At 39.4% G+C, this 25,687-nt stretch overlaps 1 protein-coding gene across 2 annotated transcripts in view; it reads right to left on the reverse strand.

Annotated features, from left to right (window-relative positions):
- Window positions 1–267: 267 nt before the first annotated feature.
- Window positions 268–25,687, reverse strand: part of LOC134603540 (myeloperoxidase-like) — a 67,189-nt gene continuing 41,769 nt past the window's right edge. Inside the window, exons 1-13 of one of the 2 annotated variants that reach the window (XM_063449610.1) lie at window positions 15,619–15,733; window positions 14,490–14,580; window positions 13,499–13,674; window positions 9,784–9,904; window positions 7,338–7,467; window positions 6,602–6,808; window positions 5,751–6,066; window positions 4,191–4,351; window positions 3,838–4,090; window positions 3,286–3,456; window positions 2,861–3,098; window positions 2,008–2,210; window positions 268–702 (exon numbers count right to left, since the gene is read on the reverse strand). In XM_063449610.1, coding sequence (XP_063305680.1) covers window positions 2,012–2,210; window positions 2,861–3,098; window positions 3,286–3,456; window positions 3,838–4,090; window positions 4,191–4,351; window positions 5,751–6,066; window positions 6,602–6,808; window positions 7,338–7,467; window positions 9,784–9,904; window positions 13,499–13,674; window positions 14,490–14,580; window positions 15,619–15,688 — 2,133 coding nt within the window. In that variant the 5' untranslated portion in view covers window positions 15,689–15,733 and the 3' untranslated portion in view covers window positions 268–702; window positions 2,008–2,011. Of the gene's footprint in view, window positions 703–2,007; window positions 2,211–2,860; window positions 3,099–3,285; window positions 3,457–3,837; window positions 4,091–4,190; window positions 4,352–5,750; window positions 6,067–6,601; window positions 6,809–7,337; window positions 7,468–9,783; window positions 9,905–13,498; window positions 13,675–14,489; window positions 14,581–15,618; window positions 15,734–25,687 lie in introns of those variants that run through there. The other variant, XM_063449621.1, reaches the window with a different exon arrangement.

A 25,687-nucleotide genomic window follows, 5' to 3' on the forward strand; every position in this document is an offset into this window, starting at 1 on the left:
AATAAAGTGAATTTAAAGTGGTTTTCAACTCTGAGGCCAGAGTAACGAGGCTGAAAGTATAGATGACTTAAAGAATGTTTCCAGTTTGGCTATGTTGACCTTAAATTTGATGTCACTTTGAATTACCTTCGGATTCCCACTTTAGTGATTATCCCTTTAAGTGGTATGCCCAGTACTTCATTTTTGTGTTATATTTCTATTAATAGTCTTGTGTGGAGTAAGATAAAGTAATATAAGTAATATAAAGAAAATTAAGTCATGATATTGTTTATTTATCACTGGCATTTATACAGCACAAACATATTCTTCTACAAGTGGGTAAAAAGACAGTACAATATAAAGACAGTACAATATAAACAGACCAACACAAAAGGTAAAGCATTACATTATTTATTGTCTGAATTTTATAGTGGAATTTTCTGTCCCTTGTTCTACAATTGTTGGTTCAGCGTTTATTTATAATATCATATAATATATATAAATTAAACTGTAATATTCTGTAAATACATTATAGACAAGTTAAAATGTTCAATTACAGCTCGTGGCGACGTGTATTTATTAAATTGACGTCCAATTAAATATATATATTTACGCAAACATGTCAACTTGAAATTTGTGCGGAAGACTAGCTGTCAGACTGATAAACCCATGAGCTAGGTACACAAGTCTTGGCAGATCTTCCGTGTTTCTACCGAAGAAAATCTAGAACAGAAAAATGATAAAATCTTTAGTATTTCCCCCTGTTTGATCATAATGCACAGTATAGCACATAACAATGTAGATGTGTATCAGATTGAATTTTGGCTCCGTGAATTTAAGAATGTTCAAACATAAGAAATAATCTGATGTAAAGTTTGATTGGATAACATTGTGAGACGGGGTTAAATGGGGTCTAAGACCAGGGAGAAAATGAATAATTTTTTGTCTGTTTATATATTTTTTTTGTGTGTAGTAGTGAGTAGCCTGTCTTAGAATGTTCATAGAAAGTCAGTTGAACAATATTAAAAATACATATGTATATTCAACTCACTAAGCTATAATTTAGAAGTCATGAAATTACATCTCAGTTTTTTAACCCTTGATGACCAAAATATAAATTAAGAAAAGAGTCTAAATGAAGTGTATGATGTCAGCAGCCAATCACAAACTGTAATTTGCTGAGTAGCTCCCAGCATTCCATTGTACATTGAAGATTAAAATATAATGTTATTTATCTGGAAGTGTAATCTTCCCACTATAAACATAGGTTAGGTAGAAATATTAAAAAAAATTATTATAAAAAAAAAAATCAAAATGGGAATTTAAAAAAAAGAAAAATAATTCAGTTTAAAGTGATATGTTAGTGTCTTTTAAACATTTCAGACATAGTCAATGACAGCGCTACTTTAATAATTAAAAACTAACATCTGTAATATCAAAGTAAAGACATTGGACAGCGTTCTAACTGGAAATCATTCTTTAAGTAACCTGTCTCACTTTTGCAAATCTGTTAAAGTGAACAAAGTGATTGGGTGACTGGCCCTGTTTCAGGAAAGTAATTAAATATAATAAGGGATTTGTAACATGCGATGAAAACAAATGTGTATTTCTTTGTGTGTGTGTGTTTGTGTGTGTCTGTGAGCGTATTTCTGTGTGCTTGTGTGTCTGTGAGTGAATTTCTATGTATGTGTGTTTGTAAACATATTTATGTGCCTTCATCTGTGACTGTATGAGCGAGCATGTGTTTGTATTTGTATCTAGGAATGAGTATGTGCGGAATGTGTGTTAGGGAGACTGTCCAGTGGTTTTGTAGGGGGGTCACAAAACTTGTGATAGCAGTTGCGAGTATTATGTATAGATTGAATTGTGTTTTGTAGAAAGTACCACTATGTAATTTTGAATACAATTGTAACTTCGAGCTATAGTGGGATAAGAATACTTTAAACACAGTAAAATATTTGAACAGTAAGATATTTGTGTCCAAGTTCTAGTAGAATTTTTATTCTTCTCAATGTTCTGACAACTTACAACATTACGCCTTCCAAAGCTTCAGGTTGAGTTCTGGGATTGTAGAGCACCTTACAAAGTCTTTGGGGTAGCTATTCCCCATGAAGACATTTAGAGGGACCTCATTAATTTTAGTGTTTTCACAGATGATACGCGCCAGAGTCACCTTCTCTATGGCATTCCTCTGAGCAACAGTAAAAACGGAGGGGTTTTCATAGTAAAACCTGCACAGAGACAAATATACACAACTTAACTTACACGTTTAAGAAAGTATTTTTGGTTAAATGTTTTCAACATTTTGAATTTTCTACAATATAAATATACAAACTGTAAAATTAGATCTAATGTTTCTTCTTTTTATTTATCTTTTGATATATCCATCATTGTTTTCATGAAAATATTACTAAAAATATTACCAAAGGTTAAACCTTAAGTACATGCAAAAAAACACATGATGTTCTGTTAACTAAACACCTGTCTATACAAAAGAACTTCTATGGCATCTATAATTTCTTTCCGACCTTTATCAAATCAGGATTTCCACAACTTTCAAGTTTGGCTTTGTCTATCTAACTGGTTAACAATTCGACAATTAAGCTAGATCTAGACTATCAAGAATGTGGAAGCCGACATTTGCACATATTAAGCAAGACTATTTCCAGTGGGAACACAATATTGTTTTATTAACTCTTCAAAATCAGTTTTATTTCTCTTGATTCGGGTGATCTTTCCGGACCGTACATGACCCATATTATAATCCAATCCTTTTGCAGTTTGTAATTATATTTTTCTCTTTTTTTCTCCTCTAAACAAAGTGGTGTTTTCTTTTTGTTGCTTATGATAGACTGTGTATATTGATGCCTCAGTCCCATACCTGTCTCCATGTCGACCCCTATGGAACTGGTTTCCAATCAGACAGGTGAGTAGTTTTCCAATTCTGCCTCCTGGAACCAGGGGTTCTGCAACTCCTCCAACCCAGATGTCTATGTTTTCAGGTGTTCCATAGAGATCTATAAACTTTTTGGCCAGCTCCTTGTTATTTAACACAGAGGTCAACTCTTTCAGATTGCGTGGAGCAGATAAACCACAAAACCTCCTCCATGAATTGTATCCTGGGGAGTAAAAATGAGTGCATTATAACAATGTTACACAAGGAATTCACAATCTCATAAACCTATGTAAAGAAGTTTATAAAGACATCTGATGGACTGAAACATGGGTGTCAAAAGAAATGAAAAGTCTCTCATGCAAATATTTACAAATATGTCTTGAAGTTCTGAAAGTATTTTCCAGACATACCTCGCAAGCCATGATCACGACCTCGTTGCATATTTAGAGCTGTTAGGTCAAGGCCAATACGTTTAACAATCTCGAAAAGATGATCCCTCAGTTCGTCAACCACCAGTTGGTTTTGACGGTTCAGTTTGGCTCGATTTGCCATCAGGCCACGGAGCAGTGGATCAATGCCACCTGTGTGAAAACAGTCATATGAAACATTTATGGCCAAATCTTGATAATAAGTTTATGTGATCTTCTTTGTTATAATTTTCTGTACATATTACTCTAAACGTGGGAGGTTCAGTCAAACTTTTTGTGTCCACATTTTTTTAATATAATGATTTTATTTCTGATTTTGGAGCACATATATCACAATTCTGCAAATTTAATTTTATTTATATTAGTTACAATAACATCATAATTTAATTATATTAAATAACACAATGATCTGGAATATATTGTTTTACATGATATTAGAAGAAAGTCTCTCAATAAAACTCTGAATTATATGACCTATAAATACATTTTAATGATAAGATATCTATGATGGGGTAACACAACTAGTTATGTTACCTTGTTGAATCACTCTCCAGGTGGAGAAGAACGTCTTGTGAAGAAGAGTCTGTGGTTCTGGTGTATATGGGCGGTACTTATCAGCTAGACGGTAGATGAATGGCTGTATCAAAGTATGACCCATCCGAAACGCATTAGTAAAGACATTGGCCACGCTTGAGTCCTCAGACTCATCATAGGATTTATACGGAGGTAGGACATTAGGGAGCTCTGATCCGAGCAGTAAGGGAAGCCAGTCTTTGTATGTTATTTTCTGTTAGATATACGAAGGCAAACAAAACAGATTAATAACTAGTAGGTAAGAAATGTGCTATTTACTGAAGTTAGAATGTAATCTGATGAATATAACACACCTGCAAGATTCCACCAATGATCTTCCGAGTTTCTTGATACAAAGTTTCCCCTGACCATTTTGGATTTAACTTGTGCAACTCAGATGCAATGCGGTTGTGTTCCCTCACAAATAGGGTATGGAAAGATGTAAGACCAGGCTGCTCACTGACTCGTGGGTCTCCTACAACAAATGAAGGTCTTTTTAAGTTGCAAAACTATTTCAATTTAGATTCCTTCCAAAGTGTCATACATATCACATCACTTTTCAGATAGGGAAAAATATTCCTCTTACTACTTTGCTTGCAGAATGAAGTAGACTTGTTTCAGTTGTAGGTATTATTTATTAAGTTTATTAAAGAGACAATATAGGCACCCAGACCACTTCAGCTCATTGAATGGTCTGGGTGCAGTGTCCCTGTCATTTTAACCCTACAATTGTAATTATTGTAGTTATCGAGAAACTGCAATAAGACATTTCAGGGGTAACTCCGCCTCTAGTGACTGTCTACCAGTCAGCCACTAGAGGTGCTTTCAGGTTGTTAGACAACGTTTGGTTGCCTAACTGACGCTGGACAGTCTCACTTTGTGCATTAAGACATCCAACATCAGCTAAAACTCCATATGAAAGCATTGATTCAATACTTTCCTATGGGCTTGTCCTAATGCGAGTGCGGCCCTCATCGCGCATGCACATTAGGTCCCCATTGTCAGCTGATGTCAGGGGAGGAGGAGGGGAGGCAAAAACTGACCCATCGCCAAGGAGCATCGGTGCTGGAATCAGGTACGTGACAAATGAGCTCTGGAATCAGGTAAGTGACAAAAGAGTTTGTATTCCTAGCCTTTATTTTCCCTTTAAGTTATTAAGGTTGATAATTAAGAAATATTAAATCACTTATTCACACTAAAATATATCTGGGAATTACAGATCACACAAGCTTACAGAGATACTATAGCTGTATCCCTGGTACTATAGCTCCCTCTGCCTCCCTCCTGCCATGGTAAATAAAGGGTTAAAAAAAACTTTATTTACCTGATCTAGGCACCACCTCCTCCGATGTCTATTAACGAGGGGGCTCTAGCAATACTTTCCTATGGGGGAACAGCTGTAGCTGGATGTCCTCACGTAGAGTGTAAGGACGTTCAGCATCAGTTAGTGGACCAAAAGTCTGGTAACATTCCGGAAGCGCCTCTAGTGGCTGTCTGGTGGACAGTCATTACAGGTTGTGTTAGTACTGCAATGTAAGCATTGCAGTTTCTCTAAGACTGCAATGTTTTACTTTGCAGCACTAAATGCATTAGGGACACAGTACCCAGACCACTTCATTGAGCTAAAGTGGTCTGAGTACCTATAGTGTGCCTAAAAAAAGCAGTGGAGAAAAATGGAGATGGCTATAATAATTTAACATTAAACATAATTATATCTTAAAATTAATATCCAAAGGCAAACAAACAAGATTTTAAGGAAAAGCCATGCATTTTTCAAGTCTCTTTCAATTTTGCAGAATAAAATAAAAAACATGCAGTCCCTTTATCTGTCTGTCTGTTTGTCTCTTTTGCGTATATTTGATCTGTTACCTTACCTGCAATAAAACAGGGGATACCAGCTGATACATTGGCTGTGATACACACATCTTCACTAACAGTATCAAAGGGCAAGAATGGGAGACCATTGTCGGTGAAGTTCTGGTTAATTGCCATAAGACCCAACTGGTTTGTGTTGTTGCGTAGTTTCTCTGCAGTTGGAGCATCACTGCCGTAAATCTGGCTTCCGTCTATGTAAGCTGTGAGAGTGTTAATCTGTTCACGAACTTGAGATCCTTTTTTACAAACTGGAGCTGATCGGAAGAATGGGATGCAGTCATTCTGATTCTTAATGCGAGGATCGTTTGGTGGAATCTTCAAACAAAGAACTATATTAGTACTAGTCTGTGATATTTTAAATGGGCGCTATCATGATTTTGATCATATACTTTAAAGTATATAACATTTTTTTTTCTTCTCGAGTTAGTATCTAATCAGGATGAGGAATGGCAAAATATTTAGTCAGTTAATGCATTTCTACTCCATACATTATGATCGGACGAACAGGATGATATACAAGGTTACAATGTTATTTTTGAAACATTGTCGAGGTTATTTACTAAAGTGAAAATTGTCAGGAATTCAATGTGAATTTAAAAACTAAGGCCAAAAATAGCCAAACTGGAAAAAATATCAGCTGAGGTTCCTCTTTGGCTATTTTGGTCTAAAATTTGAAATCCACTTTGAATTAACTTTGAATTTCTGACAATTGTTCACTTTAGTGTCTGAATTGGCTGCCAAATTACTCAAGATCGACTCTTAAAAATGTAGGTGTTTCCTATATATTTATATAAAGCATTTATCTAACCAGTATAGACTAAATAGTACGTTTAAAAAATGAGGTAGCTACCTTCAAGGGGAAGCAGGGGCTTTCGCGGACACAGCTAGTTTCACAGTCCACACTCTTCAAGAAGGTTAGCCTGGCAGGACTTGTAGCGGCCAGGTCAAGATCATGATCTGTCCATTGCCCCCACTGCATGAACATGAGGGCTCTACCTTCGTCTAATGTTATGCTCTCAGTAGGGAATTGGACAATTTCATTTGATACTGCACGTGCCTGTTTAAAACAAATGAATGAATAACTATTAAAACAAATACAGTGAGCTACAGGTTTACATTAACACTAACATCATGACCTCTACTAATAGTATGTAAGAGGAAGACTTATTCGCTTAAGGGTCATGATCAGACTTAAAATATCGTCTAATTTAAACTTCCAAGGAGAAGATGGCCTGTCATCCAGGCTTAGGCGGGCAAAATCCTAAACATTTTATAGGTAGATGTACAGATCTTCTCTAAAGAATACCCTGCATTGTGTATTTTAAACCTATTCTGCGTAATAGGCCAATTGTATATATGTATTCACACACAGGTGAATCTTTATTTGAGCTACTTTGAATGCTTGCCATAATTTGTACTAACCTGTCGTAAGCCTCTCACCTCACAGAATGAGAATTTGGATTCAGAGTACATTTATAAAAGGATGGGTGTGGCACAGAGACAAATAAGACAATGGTAAGCAATGACTCCTATCAGTGAGAGAGAATTGAAAGTGGGATTGAATTAAAGCATGCTGTTAATTATACCAGTGGAAGAGAGAATCCATTGAAGGCCTTGTTTTCAGTCCAGCCTCGAGGAAGTGAAAAACCATCTTCGTATTCGGCTGGTAGCAATCGTTTGTAGCCAGTGTTGGAAGCACCACGGCTGGGATACTTCCTATTAAGCAAACACATAACACTTCCATGTTAGGGTGCTAAACTCCCCACTAAAACTGAGGAAATTAGATAGCAGTTCACTGATTCCTTGCGGGCACAATCAGGGCCGGATTAAGAGCCCAGTGGGCCTGGTGCTGACAATTATGAGGGGCCTAAGTACAGAATCTTATCGATCAAAAACACTGAAACAGACACACCTCTCAAGCATTATGTATCTGGTGGAGATGTTGCAGGAGGGAAACTCAGAGGATGCAGCTATAAAAAAAACTCTCTTAAAATATGCTAATCTCTCTCTAAATTATGCTTTCATCTTTCAAGTAAATCCATACTCCCTAACAGCAGTGTCCAGTGAAGCAGGAAATCAATGGGCGGGGTAAAAGGGTGGACCAGTGACGCGGATCATGTAACCAGAACTTCCAAAAGGGCTAAACATGCCCCAAAAGGAGGCGTGTCTGCCCAAAGAATTGGAAGGCTAGTCTAGCATGAATGCATGTCAGGCTGCCTGCCAATCATGCATGCTGGCCAACAGCTTCCTGAACTTGGCATAAATGCATCTAATGATGTGCTAGCTCTATGCTTTCTAAGGTCTGTCCCCTAGTACTCGCTGGTCCACTTCTATCCTAACCTACTTACTAGAAGGAAGAAGCTCCTGGTATACAGTCTGAGACAGAGAAAAGGTGGATGTAGTGAGTGTAGAAGAAAGGGAACATGCCACAGTATTAAAGAGACCAAAGTCGGCATTACCTTAACTAATTTCATTTCAGCTAGTCCACACAAGTTTTGTTCATCTATATCTCTCTTAAGTTTCCATACTTAAGCAAGAGTATGTGAAGAGTAATTAGGGCTACCACCTTTCTTGGAAAAAAATTACAGGCCTTGCTAATTTGCATAACTAATTATGTATGCGGGACTTCACATGGTGTAAATCACAAGGAGTGACAGAGAAAATTCTGTGAAATCACCAAAAAACTACTTAGTTTGATTCTGCTGTATAGATGGATTGCTCCCAGTCTCCCAGTGTCCTCATGTTGCCCAGTGTCCCCTAGTGTATGTGTCCCCATGTCTTCCAGTGTCCCCATGTCACGAGCGGACACTGTGAGACACGGGGACACTGAGACTATGCATCACACTATCTCTGTATCCCCATGTCTCTGTGTCTCCATGTCTCCCAGGGACACTGAGAGACATGTGGACACTGAGAGACATGTGGACACTGAGAGACATGTGGACACTGAGAGACATGTGGACACTGGGAGACATGGGGACACAGACACTGGGAGACATGGGGACACTGAGACACCTGGGAGACTAGGGACACTGAGACACTAGGGACACTGGGAGACTATGGACATACAGACACTAGGGACACTGGGAGACATGGGAACACTGAGAAACTAGGGACACTGGGAGACATGGGGACACTGAGACACCAAGGACACTGGCTTGGAGACATGGGACAATGAGACATTTGGGGACATTGTGTTCCTAGTTTCTATGTCCCCATGTCTCCCGGTGCCTCAGTGTCCCCATGTGTGTCTTTGTCCCCATGTCCCCTAGTGTCTCAGTGTCCCCTAGTGTTTCAGTGTCCCCATGTGTGTGTTTGTCCTTGTCTCAGTGCCCCATGTGTGTCTGTGTCCCCAAGTGTCTCAGCATCCCCAGAGGTCTCCATGTGTCCCCATGTCTAATAGTGTCCCCTAGTGTCTTAGTATCTCTGCAGGCTGGGAGCTGCTGTCTGGACTCTTTGTGCTGTGTAGCTGCTCCCCCGCGGATCAGTGAGTAGAGCAATGCAGGTATATGCTGTAACTTCCTATCCCTGCCTCTCTCCACCATTACCGGCGACCCCTACTGGCCGGTAATGGTATTGCAGAATAATCTCTTTATACTAAGAAATAAATCTGTTTATACTGAGAAAAATACAGGCATTTGTATTGCCGGTATTACTGGAATATCGGCACTGGCCAGGCAGCCTCAAATAAATAAATACTGGCCAGGTGAACAACCCTAAGAGTAGTGTGTAAAAAAAAAAAAAAAAGTAAAAAAAAAAAAAACATTTTTTTTTTTTAAATCAATGGGCCTATTCCATGGGCCTGGGCCTGGAGCTGCAGCTCCATCAGCCCCTATGTTAATCCGGCCCTGGGCACAATGTCACTGTGATTATTGTCAGCTGTCGATGCTGCAAAATTGCAGTTATGTCAGAATTCTCTTTTTGGAGACTTTCAAAATTCACTTCTAAGGATATTGTGGGTTACTATAGAGAGGCTTTCTAAATGCTTGGTTATGGTATTTTTTTTGTACAAGGGAAATAGGGAACTCTTACCTGTTGTTACACTCTCCAGTGATGCTGCGATAAGGGCTGTCCTTGCAAACCTTTGGAATAAGCTGTGAGGCGCAGCCTGTTATCTGTGAAATAAGTTCGAACTGCTTTGGTGTTAGCAAATCTGAAAGATAAAATTTTTACCATTAAGCTGTAACTTGGCCAAACTATTGTAAGCACCATTGTATCTAAATTTGTCAACATAGTTTGTATCAAAAAAGTGTTTTACAATTTTTTTTATAATAAACAGGTTTTTACTTGTAATGAACAATAACAAATTAGATAAAAGGGGAAAAAAAAAAAAAAGAGGGTAAGGGGATAACTGACTGTCACTTCCTCCCAGCATCCGATACTACAGGGACACGGTCGCTCTCTTAAACCGGGCCCCTGTTCAGCATTAATACCCATTGGATGCTTTATCTGCATGGGCCACCTAAAGGGCAAATAGCGTCTGAACCCCATTTATTTTTGTTCTCCCTGGGGTTTTGCTGAAAAACACCAATTGGGAAACACTGGCCTAAGTCAGATCAAACTTTATCCCCATTCAATTAAAGAAACACTTCCAAAAATTGCCGAAATGTTTCCCTCTGCTAAAATCTCCTTGCAAACATGGGACTTGTTTTTTTTTAAATTTTAAACCACCTTCAAATTGGTCTAGAGCAGGCATAGGCAACCTTCGGCACTCCAGATGTTTTGGACTACGCCTCCCATGATGCTTTGCCAGCATTATGGGTGTAAGAGCATTATGGGGGATGTAGTCCACAACATCTGGAGTGCCAAATGTTGCCTATCCCTGGTCTAGAGCTATACCTCTATCTATATTGAAATATTATTCACCACAAGTAGATATTACATTTTAGTATTCCCATTCTATTTATAATTTAAGGCTTTGCAATTTACTATGGATCAAAGCTTCCAATCTAGGAGGCAGTTGAGTAAAAGTATGCAGGAGGAATAACTCTAAAGTGAATCATGGCTAGTTTGGAACAGACATATTTATTAGGGACACACAGCAACCTGAGATACTTGAATGGGGGGTTACTAAAACGGAGCAAGTCTGGACAGACTGTTAAGACGTTATGCATTGTTCTCCATGCAGTATTTTAACTCTGGTCTGGGATAGAGAATAGTACATATGTATAAGTATAATATTTTGGAAAATTATTTTTGTATATTGTGTCACATTCTGACTTCACTATGTGAGTTGTAAATTCAGAAAAAAACATATTTAGTATATACAGTATGGTGGTAGAGGGGCTAATAGGTATTATATGATTTAATGCAACTATAATAAACATGTCAAACATTTAATAGATCTAATATGCCTATATATAGACATTATTGGGACTTTATGATGACAGAATACCATTAAGTGCATTAGAAAAACCCACATTTATTTTCTTGTCGCAACCACTGACAAAAATAAAACATATTCTTCCACTCAACATATACCCAATGGCCCAGATAAATTTAATTTGATCCCTCTCTAAACCTTTTGCTATTTGCAAAGAAGGGTGTCAAGGTTCTCATGTTTCCTTTTTACTCTTTGCCCTCACCCTTGGACCCTTCTTAAATATGGAATCACTCCTGGATCGTGGAATTTGTACTACTTGGAGATCACAGGACAGCCGCATATCAAGACACTCTTTTGTTTCTGGCTACACAACCCCTCATTTCCCTCCCCAGAGCCAAATCTCCACCTCATTTACCTTCCACTGGCAATCTCACCTTAAGTACCCCGCACTACTCACTTGACATCCAATGTATCACTGCTACTGTAGTATATGGCCACAAATCTTAAATGCTGGGCACTCCCCTAAATTACATGGGATGTTCATATAAATGTTCTTAAAATTAGTATTGTACCCCACTTTTCCATCTTTTCTAGACCTTTGTTTGTGCCATGTGAAATATTTCACAGCAAGTGATACTGTATACCATCTAAAATGATTTATTCCCTGCATGCAGTAGCTCCTTCTCTCCTCACCCTGTTTTCATATAAAGCTATAAGAGGATGTAACATACCATAACATCCTCCCATGCTCTCAGTGAATATATGCTATGGAAGCCTGCTGGAACTGATGGGCACAGAACCAGCCACCTTTGTTTCAAGATAAGGTAATTGGAGGGTGGCTGATGGGGACTGGCAGAGGGGAGACTGATTTGTCTGCTCCATCACCGTGTGAATCTGCGCTTTACATCTCAATGGAACAAGGATGCAACATGTGCTGATAGACTGTCTGATGGCTGTGGCTGGTCTTACAGCACATTATCACCACTACATCACCAGGGTAAATGTGTGTGGAGGGCAGTCAGAAAGATCCAGGAATGCATGTATATTTAGATTTGACTGTTTCAGTATATGTGTTACAGACAGTGTATATGTGTGTGTGTGTGTCAGTGTGTGTCTTTCAGCATGTATAAGTGTATATGTATATGAGAGTGTATTCAGGCACACACACACACACCTAACATTGTGTATCTGTGTGTGCCAAAGAATGTGGGTCTCTGTGTGGTCTTTGTGTTTGTCTTTCTGGCATTTATATGAGCGAGTGTATCTGGAATGTGTGCTGCATCAGAGTGTATATAGACGTGTGTATTAGTGAGTGTATATGTCTGCACGTATTAGCACGACCAAAGAGGCAACATGAAGATGCTATGGTATGGGTAACATCATACACAGCTTAACTATACACTAACTGCAAAAATATATCTAGTTTTTAAACTTTCATTATTGCACAGTGTGTTTAATTTAGAATTATCTATCTCCTGCTTTTTAACAGGGCAGGAAATAAGAACTTGTAAGGTAAAAACACTGTGCTGTAAGATCTTAAAGAAATTCTCCTTTTTTTAGTCACGTAGACTGTGAGAGTCACAGCTAGAAGAGGTGTAGCTAGGGCAGCATAGACATAAGCAAAAGTGATTTAACTCCTAAATGGCAGATAATTGAGCAGTAAGACTGCAGTGACATGATCTATACACCAAAACTGCTTCATTAAGATAAAGTTGCTAATGCAATTAAGGCTTTGATAGGACTGTTTAATGTTGTCCTTCTTGATAGTTTAACTTCAGTAAGGGAACTAGAGTTATCCTTAAATGAGCTATTTACTTGGAAACATGACTGACAGAGTCATTTACAAGAGTATAATTTAAAGTGATTTTAAAGGGAATTCAAAATTTTAGGGTAAAAATAGCTGAACTGAAAACATTCTCTAAATTAACTATGATTCCGCCTTTACGGACCTCCTAAGCGATTATAGTGAGCTATACATACTTAGCTCCTAAGAGTGTGAGTGGGCATATTTCCCCCTTTTTTTATAATATATTCAAACTATATTACAGTATACACTATGTTCTGTTTTGTTTGTTTATATTTTTAAGGTACCATATACCACGATTGGAATCCTATACATTTATTAAGGTACAACTTTCCATATGTTTACACTAGAGCACGTATTATCACGGTTATAAATATTCAGCGCTTCACCTTCACTTCACTATTCGAGTTTTTAAGATAAGAATTTGGTGACATAGCAGCTGTATTTTTTGTATTAAAGAACAGTGTCTTTGGATTTAAATATTAGCGCTAGTACATTTTACCGTTTTATATAACTATGATTCCAGTTTAGCTACGATGAAATTCACCTAGAATGCTCACTTTAATGAATAAGCCTTTGAGACTCTAGAGATATATAACTAAGCGATGTCTCTCACGCACCTGTTACGTTGAATGGTCCGTGGTGAGTAAGTTTGAGTTTTTCAGCTAGGAGCTGAAGGAGGGCACCCTGGTTTTCAGCAGCCCGGATAGCATTCCTGCTCGCACCCACCGGCTGCTTGACATACGCCAAGAGATCACCAGCAGTAGCTGTCTTTTTGTTTAGCCGGCCCTTAAAACTGAGAGAGATGAGAGGCTTTGAGTTATTATTTTTTTTTTTGTGTGTTGGCATTTTGATATAAAGAGATGTAAACTGACTGTCAAATTTATAAGTGTCAGTAAAAATATTTAATTAGATCTGAGACGTTCAGTGCAACAACCCCCCCTCCCAAACTAAGACAGAAAACTCTATCAAAATCCAAAGCCATTGTTAGTGGGTTAACTCACACAACAAATGTTGAGCCTTGTTGGCCCCAGTGGAGTTGATAGATGGAAAAGATACCAAAGGTTTAAGCCCAAAGATTCCTTTTATGGCCCACCCCACATATATTGACTCAAACCCTTCCCAAAACCTAATTCAATACTATGCTCTTTATTCAACTCTAAATCCTAACATAATCAATAAAACAAAATATCACACCAAATACTGGAATTAATTATATAAACCTGTATTTATAAACTCCACACATGCTGTATTTACCACACATTATGCTGAATCAAACCTGCACCCACAGACTTTACATCATTAAACCTGCACCCACTGCATTAAAACCCAGCACCCACAGCAACACCCCAAGCTGTCCTGTTTAATTAATGCCAGATTTGTTGCATTAGAGTGGCACTGTTACAAATTATATAATTGGACGTGCTGGTTTTCATTTGACATTTCTAGGTCTGACAATAAAAGGGTGCCAGATTCAAGCACGGGGTTTGTTAGGACCCCATTAGGGGTTCCAGCCCACACCAACCCCACTCCCGCAATCCCCTGGTTGGACCTGGTTTGAAAATACATATTAATGCTCTATTGTTTGGTTATCACATTGTAAAACCTTACTTATCTCTTGTGGTTTTATAGGCTCTGTCGATAAGCACATTTACTTCTTTTCCACAGTCCCTAATGAGGGAATCATCGACCTCATCTGCGTCTTTATAAAAGAAAAGATTAAAAAAAGAAAACAGAAAATCATATAAAGTACCAGAAACTTGAAATCGCATTATGCAACATTTTCAATTTGTGACAACTATATAAAGCAATCGTACATTGTTTAAAAATGTTTTTTTGAATACGACTTTATTACAGTTGAAGCCAATTTACGGAATTAATTTCGTCAACATGTGTTTTTTGCCTTATTCTACATTGAGAGTAATGTGTGATGCACTTCTGTTTTTTTTTTTAACCTAATATATTATAAATGGTAAAATATTCTCTGTATGAATACTCTAAGAGAAACCTTTGTAAAGTTCCATCCAGGCAATTGTATCCGCTTTACATTCATTTACATTCTGCCGTCACATTCAATGTTTCTAGGTTTCATATATCAGTGATATGTTGACTTAACAAACAATCTCTCTTTTTCTCTCTCTTTTTTTTTTTGATCTGATGGCAAACGGATTTCAATTAAATATTTATGTAATGGTTTTATACCAGTACACACACACACACACACACACACACACACTTAAACATATTCTAATCTTCATTAGATCTAACAGTTAGCATTTCAAGATAGTAGAAATTACAAGCTTATGTCATGTTGAAGAATATTTAACTTATAGTACATTTTAATTATACTCTTAAATACATGTAAGATTACATTTGCACCAAATAAATGCAAAGTACTAGAACACACATTTATTTTAGAATAAAAATATATATTTAACTGAACAAGAAAAAACGTTATATTTTTGAAAACAACCAATAGTTTATGTCCTACATCAAGCACAGATGTGTTTTTCAAAGTCACAGGAAAGTTCCAAATCACAGGGAGATTATTAATTTACTATTCACAAACAATCTAAAGCATCTAACCAATGATTTAAGATCAGACAAAGTGTATGTAGCATCGTTATCTGCTGTTAAATACCGTCATGGTATGCATTGACAAAAGGAAGTCAAAGCTATTTTAAATACTTTTTGGTCTTAAAACTAGGGAAGAAGACAAGAAGACAGAGGATGGATTTACCAGCAAACTTGCTCTGACATCCTGCAGTGACCACCAGCAGAATCCCGAGTAAAATGTGCAGAGAAGCCATTTTGTTCACTCTATGGAGAGATAAATAATATTAGTCACTCATTGTGAATAGCTTGTATCATTCAATGGGACAGTCTTATCGGTACTCACCAGTATGGTGCTCTTGTTGCGGTCCTGCACCCCTGCTTTATAGTGATGAATGGAATGTCACCTGTGGTGGGCTGAGATCTAGAGAGGAGGGGTCATAATGTCATGGTGACACCCAACATCACAAGAATACATTTCTGACTGATGGGGCAGGGGATTTTTGACACAGGCTAAGAGGAAATATCTCTGTATTTATTCAGTGTCAGTCATTCACAGGAAGCAAAATAATTTATTTGCACATAGCACGTAGTCAAAGTGAAAGTTAAAGGACAGGTGTGTCAGATTTGGAGACATGTCTCCTGAGGAGTTACATGCCATTGATAAGGGCCACAACATGCGTCTATTTAAAATAATTTAATTTCTGAACATAATATGAAAAAAAAAGAGTGACATGACACCAAAATATTTTAATAATCAATGATATTTTATACAGTGTCACTTCTGCGTTTTGTGTGATTGTTTCCATCTACTATGGTGGTTTTAGAATGTTAATGGTTTTGATAATATCTTGTTTATTTATTAGAAATAGCATTTTTTTTTTTTATCCCAATAATGTCTAGCATACAAAAGAAAAAGGTGGAGCAATTATACATACATATAACAGGCAATAAAAAAAAAAAGCACCATGTTCCTTACGGATAAAAAAGTATCTGTAAAAAATGGTCAAAATAGTCCCAATAAAGTCACTGGAGAGAATATACTAAACTTGTACTTGTTGGTGAAATATTAGTAAGGGCAGTTCTGTTTTTCTCTTTAAAAAACAACATTTTATATTAATATTAATAAGGTCTAGAGTTCAATATCACATGAAGCAGTCATGTTACCTTGTAGTACTAATTTTACAGGCATAGTTTACTCTTAATAGTTTATGACAGTAAAGTTTCAAAGTAACTGTCTCCCTATTATCGTTCACTTTTGTTTTATTAATTTATTTGGTTTAAGCAGTTTTATTTTTTTTACAATTGATTGGCGCTTAGTATTATTATATATCAAATCACTCTAACATTTGTTCTCCCCCCCTTCCTTTCTTCTCTCTACTAGTGGATTTGGTGACCTTGAATTTTATGGTTTGTGTCTCTTATGTTAGTGACCCACACACACACACACACCAGCCCACTGTATTTTTCTCGCACATTCTCGATCCTCCATAATGAATTGTTTTTCCCATTCTCTCCAATTTTATTGTTGTCTTTCCGATTTTCTCAATATTTATTTACAGTCTCTATATTCCTAAAACTAAAACATAAAAATAATATAAAAAGACCCACACACAATACTATGTGAATTAGAACTCACTAGATTGCCATGGGCCTATGCACAGGACAAATATGTACTTTTAAAAATCAAATCATTAAGCCATGCTCTTATGCTCTTGTTGGGATGACATTTTGAAACAGATTTTTTTTTTGTGAGCAATCGACTATGAAATTAAAATCCTGAAAAACTGAGAATTTAGATGTACATTTAATTTTTTTTCTTATGGATATTTCATAGGCTCTACATGTTCTGCTACTTCTAAGACCCAGGAATTGTATTGTATCATCCCTTTGTATATCTTTGTGATTGCTGCCCTTACTTTTGGCATGCCTCGTCCCCTGAGACACCATCTGTAGAAGTCACCATATCTCTGCCACCATACTGACCAGCATCAAACTTTTACACAATATGACACTATTTTTAACTCCCTGTAACCTTAAAGGGACACTATAGTCACCTGAACAACTTTAGCTTAATGAAGCAGTTTTGGTGTATAGAACATGCCCCTGCAGCCTCACTGCTCAATCCTCTGCCATTTAGGAGTTAAATCCCTTTGTTTATGAACCCTAGTCACACCTCCCTGCATGTGACTTGCACAGCCTTCCATAAACACTTCCTGTAAAGAGAGCCCTATTTAGGCTTTCTTTATTGCAAGTTCTGTTTAATTAAGATTTTCTTATCCCCTGCTATGTTAATAGCTTGCTAGACCCTGCAAGAGCCTCCTGCATGTGATTAAATTTCAATTTAGAGATTGAGATTCAATTATTTAAGGTAAATTACATCTGTTTGAAAGTGAAACCCTTTTTTTTTTTTTTTTCATGCAGGCTCTGTCAATCATAGCCAGGGGAGGTGTGGCTAGGGCTGCATAAACAGAAACAAAGTGATTTAACTCCTAAATGACAGTGAATTGAGCACTGACATTGCAGGCATGGGTGTAGGAACACCCCAAAAATCTGGGGGGATAGCATTTTTACTCGCCGGGTATATTCTTATTCCGTAAACTAGGAGTTGTTTATCCCATTGTACAGCGCTACGGAATTTGCAGTCGCTAAATAAATGATTAAATAATAACATTAAAGGGTCACTACAGGGAAGGGGTTTTACTTACCCGGATACAGCGCCGGGATCCTCCTGATGCCGCGCCCCCTATTTCGTCAAAATGACAAAATAGGAGGGTGCGAGCAGGGAGCAATAAAACGCTCCTATTCAGAAGCGTCATTGCTCTCTGGTGCGCATGCGCAGCTTTGCCGCACATGCGCAGATACTTCATAGGGCGGCATTCATGTCTCGACTAGGAAGCACCTCTAGTGGCCAATTGAGTGTCCACTAGAGGTATTCCTCAGCAGTAATGTAAATATTGCCTTTTTACGAAATGGCATTGTTAACATTAAAAAGCCTGCAAAGACATGCTATAGATACCAGAACTACTACGTTTAGCTGTTGTGGTTCTGGTGACTATAGTGTCCCCTGAATATAGAGAGGAAAAAAGAATCATCACACATGTAAGAAATAAAATGTCTGTATCATTATTCTAATAATTATTTTAAAAAAATAAAAAAATATGCACATTTCTAGCTTAATTTTTAGCACGACATATGACACAAACATTTTGTACTTTGCAGATTACTTTTTATATATTTTGTATACATATACAGATTGTGTAATACTGCCCCTGACTTAGGGTGACCACATTTCCTAACTGAGGGGGACCTCTGGACGTCCGGCAGGCTCAGTGTCAGACTGAGCGCCGGGTAGTCACGTGACACCGGCCAGGGCCGGTGCAAGGATTTTTGCCGACCTAGGCAAAAGTAAAGTTTGCCGCCCCCCCCCATGTGACATCACAATGCCCCACCCATATGATCTGCCATGTTAACTAACGCCAGTGCTGGAGTGCCACCGTGTATACATTAAAAGGCCTGCAGGGACAGGCTATAGACACCAGAACCACTACATTAAGCTGCAGTGGTTCTGGGGACTATAGTGTTTCTTTAATGTGAGGTAAATTAGAGATTAGTGCCACGAATAATATGCTAGATTGCCTACTTACAACCAGATAAGGATGATGATGGGCTCTAGCTGCAGTCTGGCTCCACTGGTCTGGTGTAGAACAGGCTCTCTGGAGGCTGTTTGTAACTGTGGTCACAAAAATCAATGTTCTGGGAGAACGGGAAGCAGCTCCATTTTTGGGGGGCCCTTTACACAGCTCAAGGTCTGGGTCCCAGGGTCCACCTTCATGTTCCACCAATTGTTCACAGGGGGTGGAGTGTGTAGGGGATGTCCTGATATGTGTGTAAGGAATGCATTGTGTGAATCTGTGTTTGTATGTGTAAGGGCTGCAAGGTGTGTTTCTGTGTATGTACGGGATCCAGTGTGTGCGTGTGTAAGGGGTGCATTGAGTGTGTGTAAGGAATGCATTGTGTGTTTCTGTGTGTGTAAGGAATGCATTGTGTGTTGCATTGCTTGTGTGTGTGTCTAATTCATTGTGTGTGTAATGCATTGTGTGTTTTTCTGTGTGCAAGTGGTGCATTGTCTTTGTGTGTAAGGGGTGCATTGTGTGTGATTGTGTGTGTGTGTGATGGATGTCAATCTCTCCCCCCCCCTTGTCACTCTCTTCTCCCCCCTCTCCCTCCCTTGTCACTCTCTTCTCCCCCCTCTCCCTCCCTTGTCACTCTCTTCTCCCCCCTCCCTCCCTTGTCACATTCTTCTCACCCCCTCCCTTGTCACTCTCTTCTCTCCCCTCCCTAGACACTCTCTTCTACCCCCTCCCTTTCACTCTCTTCTCCCCCCCATTGTCACTCTCTTCTCCCCTCCCCCACCCCACTCTCATTCCCCCTCCCTCCCCGTCAATTCCTCTCCCTGTCAATTTATTTTTCTCCCCCCTCCCTGTCAATTTCTTTCTTTCCCTCCCTCCCTCCCTCCCTGTCATTTTCTTCCTCCCCCTATCCCTGTCAATTTCTTCCTCCCCCCATCCCTGTCAATTTCTTCCTCCCCCCATCCCTGTCAATTTCTTCCTCCCCCCATCCCAGTCAATTTCTTCCTCCCCATCCCTGTCAATTTCTTTCTCCCACCCCCATCCCTGTCAATTTCTTTCTCCCACCCCCATCCCTGTCAATTTCTTCCTCCCCCTTCAATTTCTTCCTCCCCCTCCCTCCCCCCTGTCAATTTCTTCCTCCCCCCGTCAATTTCTTCCTCCCCCCTCCCCTACCTCTGTTGTAGCGTGGCCGAGCCCTGTATGGTCCGCGGGTACAGGGAGATTTTGTTTCCTGTACCTGGCCAGGCTGAAAGGAAGTGCACACTGAGTGTGCACTTCCTGTTAGTCCGGCCGGGTACAGGAGACAGATGCTCCCTGTACCCGCTGACCATACAGGGCTCGGCCACGCTGCAGTGAGGGAGTGACAGGAGGGAGCGGTGAGCGCTTCCCTCCTGTCAGCCCCCCTCCTCATGCTGCGCCTGGGAGGTGCGCCCTCATGGACACACCAGCCCGGGCAAAGCTGCAGCGGCCTGAGGCTCTCTGCAGAGCGCTCGGACGGCTGCAGCATGAAGGGGGCCGGTGGAGCTAGGGGGGGATTTCCCTATAACCTGTCCCCCCCGCATGATTTGCTGGGGGGGATGCATCCCCTCCATCCCCCCGGTTTCTACGCCCATGATTGCAGGAGAATTATCTATACACTAAAACTGCTTTATTTAGCTAAAGTAATTTAGGTGACTATAGTGTTCCTTTAACCTTAACAAACCCTCACCGTGACTAATTATTACCCTTGTTAACCATAACGCTGGCAAATCCTAGCTAGCCCTAAATCTAACTAATTCTACCATTAGTGGTTAGGCTCTCAGATTGAGAGATCACTGTGAGATCAGTTTACAGTGATCACTTTGTTTTTAGCTATTATATAAGGTGTGCTAACACTGTGACTGGCGGGGGCCAATAAGTCACTATTGTGCTAACACTGTGACTGGCGGGGGCCAATCAGTCACTATTCATGGACTGCTTCCCTGCTTACAGAAATCACAGAAAGTAGATGTTTAAATGCCCCTCTGCTTGCATGCCAATCACACAGACCAGCAAACAACCCCCACAATACCCAATACCCACATTTAGTTAAGGGCATGGTAGGAGGCAGGTGGTAATGTTTTAGGAGTTTTCCACGTCTACTGTCAATACGCAATGCGTGACAGCCAATTAGCTTTCAGAGGGATTTAAAGATACCTTCAACATGACCTAACCTGACTTTATTTTAAAGTTGGATGAAGTCATTCTCCCCATATGTTACACATTGTTTAACCACATTGTTTAACCCCTTAAGGACACATGACATGTGTGACATGTCATGATTCCCTTTTATTCCAGAAGTTTGGTCCTTAAGGGGTTAAAGTGACACTAGAGGCTCCCAGACCATGCCATCTCATTAAAGCGGTCTGGGTGCAGTGTCCCTGTCCCCTTAACCCTGCAATGTAAAACATTGCAGTTTCAGAGTAACTACAATGTTTGAATTGCAATGTTAAAACAACCTCTAGTCGCAGTCTCCCAGACAGCTGTTAGAGGCACTTCAAGGTTCCTCACAGAGTTTAACTTCATGAAACGATGTTGGAAGTTCTCACTCATTGCATGAGGACGTCTATCGTTTTCAAAGCCCCATAGGAAAGCATTGATTCGCTGCACATGCGCATTATGTCATTTATCAGTGGGATGTCACTGAACGAGAAGACGGAGCCAGCTCAGAGGGACCTTGGCCCTGGAATTAAGGTAAGTGTTAAAAGGGTTTTTTAGCCATCTCAGCACCGCGGGTGGGGAGAGGGACTGTGGAGGCAGAGGGTCACTTAAGCACAATGGATACAGTTTTGTATTCCTAACGCTTTTGTGTTCCTTTAATAGATTGGCCACCTGTTTTGAACTGACCTAATTTGATTTTATTTATACAACTTTTATCTTGTGGGGAGACACCTATGTGAGCTAGTTGTCAGGACTCACAATAATTTATAGATGGAAATATTTTTGCTTGTTAATTCCTTTTATGTATTTGTTTTTCTTTGATAAGATTTTAACAAACTGCAAGCTGTAAAATCTTTTCCCTGATTCACTTTTATCACACGTGTATAGTGCATTATAAATAGTGCATGCTATGATTCACTAAGAAATTTCCCTAGGTATGGCCTATCCTACATTAGGAGTGTATGACAGTAACAAGAAAGTTAAGTAAATAGCATTTTTTGTTTTCATTTCCTTTAAGAGATGTTGATTTACATAAAATTTATTTACTATGCGATTGTTTGAAGATGAAAAGACTTCATGGATTGTGACTTTGAACTGAATTGTAGTTCAGTCAACCTCAGGACACAAAAGCAAAATTAAAAGATAAACGTGTGTTTCAGCAGCAAATACAATATACAATATACATTATTCAGGGTTATTCCCTAAAGTCTGAATTGCCCTTTACCGTAATGGGGAAAAACCAGTCAGTGCAGTATGAGGCCAATTGCACTGAAAAATCCGTACATTGTGCACAGTATATAACAATGGCTTGACTTCGTGGAGCAGACCAAAAGCTGCCAGAAAGCTGAAATCAAGGTCAAGGACAATAGATAGTAGAATGGTCAAGGGAAAGTCAAGGTCAGATAAGCCAGAGATAAACAAGAAATAACACGGATTAACTAAAGAAATTAAAACCACAACAAAAACTCAAAACCTAAAATGAGTTTAAATATCCTTAGGAGGACAAGGATTGGCCAGAACTCACCTTGTGATGCCAAAAGTGCATGCGATTATGCATGCACAATTGCATCAATTTTGACATAATCAGAGGCAGAGCTTTAAATCGGCTTCCTAGCGCAGCAGCCGGCGGCCATCTGAACAGCACATCAGCCATGAGCTGCATAGAGGGTGGACCGGATCAAAATCTGCTGCAAGGTGAGTCTCATTACAGGGCCAAAAGCCAAAACCAATGAGACTGCGCTGATCAGGTGTGGCCAAGTGATCACGCTTCTCATGCGCTGTGACACAGCGGCGCAAGGGTCAATCATTTGGGGGTTTGCCAAAGCTTGCTAGGCAGCCACCACATTGAAAAGTAAATACAGAAGAATATGGGAGAATAGGTTACAATGTAATAACTGGGAGGGGACATCCCATCTTCCCTCTCAACCTTTAAATGATTGGTGAGGGCTATGTAAAATCAGGAGGAGGGACTTGTTATTGTCCACCTCCTGTATAGCCCCACCTATGGGCTTTGGGTAGGAATGTATTAAAAAAAACTGGCTATATACATGCTACTGTCCACTACCCACACATGGGTTTTGTTTGTGTGATATTAAAACAAAGGGCTTTAAACATGCTACTGCACCCATGGGCTTTGGCTTGGGGTTATTAAAGACATTACAGGGATTGAGATATCATTGCCCATTCCTGAACACAATTAGTGCCAGCCCCCATACCCCCTTAAAGACCCTAGTCACCCCCCCAATAAAAATTATAGTAGTGGGGATAGTAGTGGGGAGGGGGGACAATGTTAATAACTGTAAAAATATAATTTATACTCACCTTCTTAAACGCACTTTATTTGTAATTTTTCCTTTGTTCAGCCGCCCAAAAAGGTGAAATAAAAATCCATAATATTCATACATTGCTATTAAAATAAAAAAAGACCTTAACATAGAAACCTAGAATGTGACGGCAGATAAGAGACATTCAGCCCATCTAGTCTGCGCAATTTTCTAAATACTTTCATTAGTCCCTAGCCTTATCTTATAGTTAGGATAGCCTTATGCCTATCCCACACATGCTTAAACTTCTTTACTGTGTTAAAAAAACAGAGGAAAAAAGCATGCAGTGTTTAGTGAATACCCATTACAGCTTGAGACAACACTGAACAATAACAATGTAAATATTTAAGAATTACAATTTCAGGTTCCATGCTACTAACTAGAACTAAAAGTTACTCATCACTGTGAATCTGGAACGTCTATGGCACAGTAACCAGGGAATATGCAGTTCAGGGCCGAATTTTCACTTCCAAAACACGTATAAAAACAAGCAAAGCAACAGCATGCACAGTACTTTTTATTTCAGTTTTTTTCTTCAACAAAATAATAAGGTAACCCATACTTAAAGGACCACTATAGTGCCAGGAAAACATACTTGTTTTCCTGGCACTATAGTGCCCTGAGGGTGCCCCCACCCTCAGGGACCCCCTCCCGCCGGGCTCTGGAGAGAGGAAGGGGTTAAACACTTACCTTTCTCCAGCGCCGGGCGGGGAGCTTTCTTCCTTCCTCGCGACGTCATCTGCTGAATGCGCATGTGCGGCAGCAGCCGCGCGCGCATTCAGCCGCGCGCGCATTCAGCCGGTCGCATAGGAAAGCATTTACAATGCTTTCCTGTGGACGCTGGCGTCTTCTCACTGTGATTTTCACAGTGAGAACCACGCAAGCGCCTCTAGCGGCTGTCAATGAGACAGCCACTAGAGGTTCTGGAGGCTGGATTAACCCTCAGTATAAACATAGAAGTTTCTCTGAAACTGCTATGTTTATAAAAAAAAAAGGGTTAACCCTAGCTGGACCAGGCACCCAGACCACTTCATTAAGCTGAAGTGGTCTGGGTGCCTAGGGTGGTCCTTTAAGTATGCACCTAAATGGGACAGGAAGGTCAGTTGGACTCTATTGAAAAATCTTTCAAAAAGAGAATAAAATGAATCGACTTGTGGTTGACTTAAAGTAAAATATACATGTGCTAGTAAATATAATTCACAATATTTAGTTTTAACTTTTATTTTATTTTCAATGTTTAGACACGGTATCTGCCAGGATGCTGGATATAAATAGATAATAATAGTTAATGCCATATTATTGACATTGAATAATTGTGGAGTTTTTACACTAAACACTGAATTGCAATGAAGTGAAAAAGACATTGCAACATTCAGGATAAAGTGACCATACTGCATCTATTGTTGAGTTGGAGGATTTTTACATCAGCATGTCACTATAAACAATGACACAACATTAGAAACATTTTGAGAAGTTTCCTTAGAAAAAACATGTTTGTTTGTTTTTGTGCAAAGACATTCCATTTTAAGAGGGAGACATCCTTGTACACTAACATGTCCCAGTGACATAAAACTTGTCAGGCTTAAAGTGACTCAGCACACATATATACAGTATAAGTACTTTCTGGCCACCTGTACAATGCAGTGATGGATAATTTCACATTGGAAAGCATGAGTGTAATTTATAGACTTGTGCATGGCGAAAAAAAATATTTTGGCTGAATCACTGAAAAAGAATTAGATGAGCCAAACGTGTGCAAAATCTTAGCCAATCAGTGTACTCCAATATATATATATGTATTTAGGCCGTTTTGCCTGTATTTGTGGGAGGGGCTTAAATTAATCCATTCCCCTATATAAGGGACACCCCTTACCTGACTCATATCGCTTGAGGTCAGCATCAGAATGATTTCCACTTCCGGGTCCTACAGACGCCATTTTACCTGATTACTCCATGAGGTTTTCTAAGCTGAGCTGTGTCAGGAATCCAGCCACAGGCTTTTCCGGCCTACCACCTTTTTTCTTCAATCCATCGCCCTGGATGGTGTCCAAGTGACTTACAAACCGTAAGTTGACCTACCCGTTACGCCAGGCATCAGTCCCACGGCACCATGCACGGGTCA

The sequence above is a fragment of the Pelobates fuscus genome, chromosome 1 (assembly GCF_036172605.1).
Source record: "Pelobates fuscus isolate aPelFus1 chromosome 1, aPelFus1.pri, whole genome shotgun sequence".
Taxonomy (NCBI): Eukaryota; Metazoa; Chordata; class Amphibia; order Anura; family Pelobatidae; genus Pelobates; species Pelobates fuscus.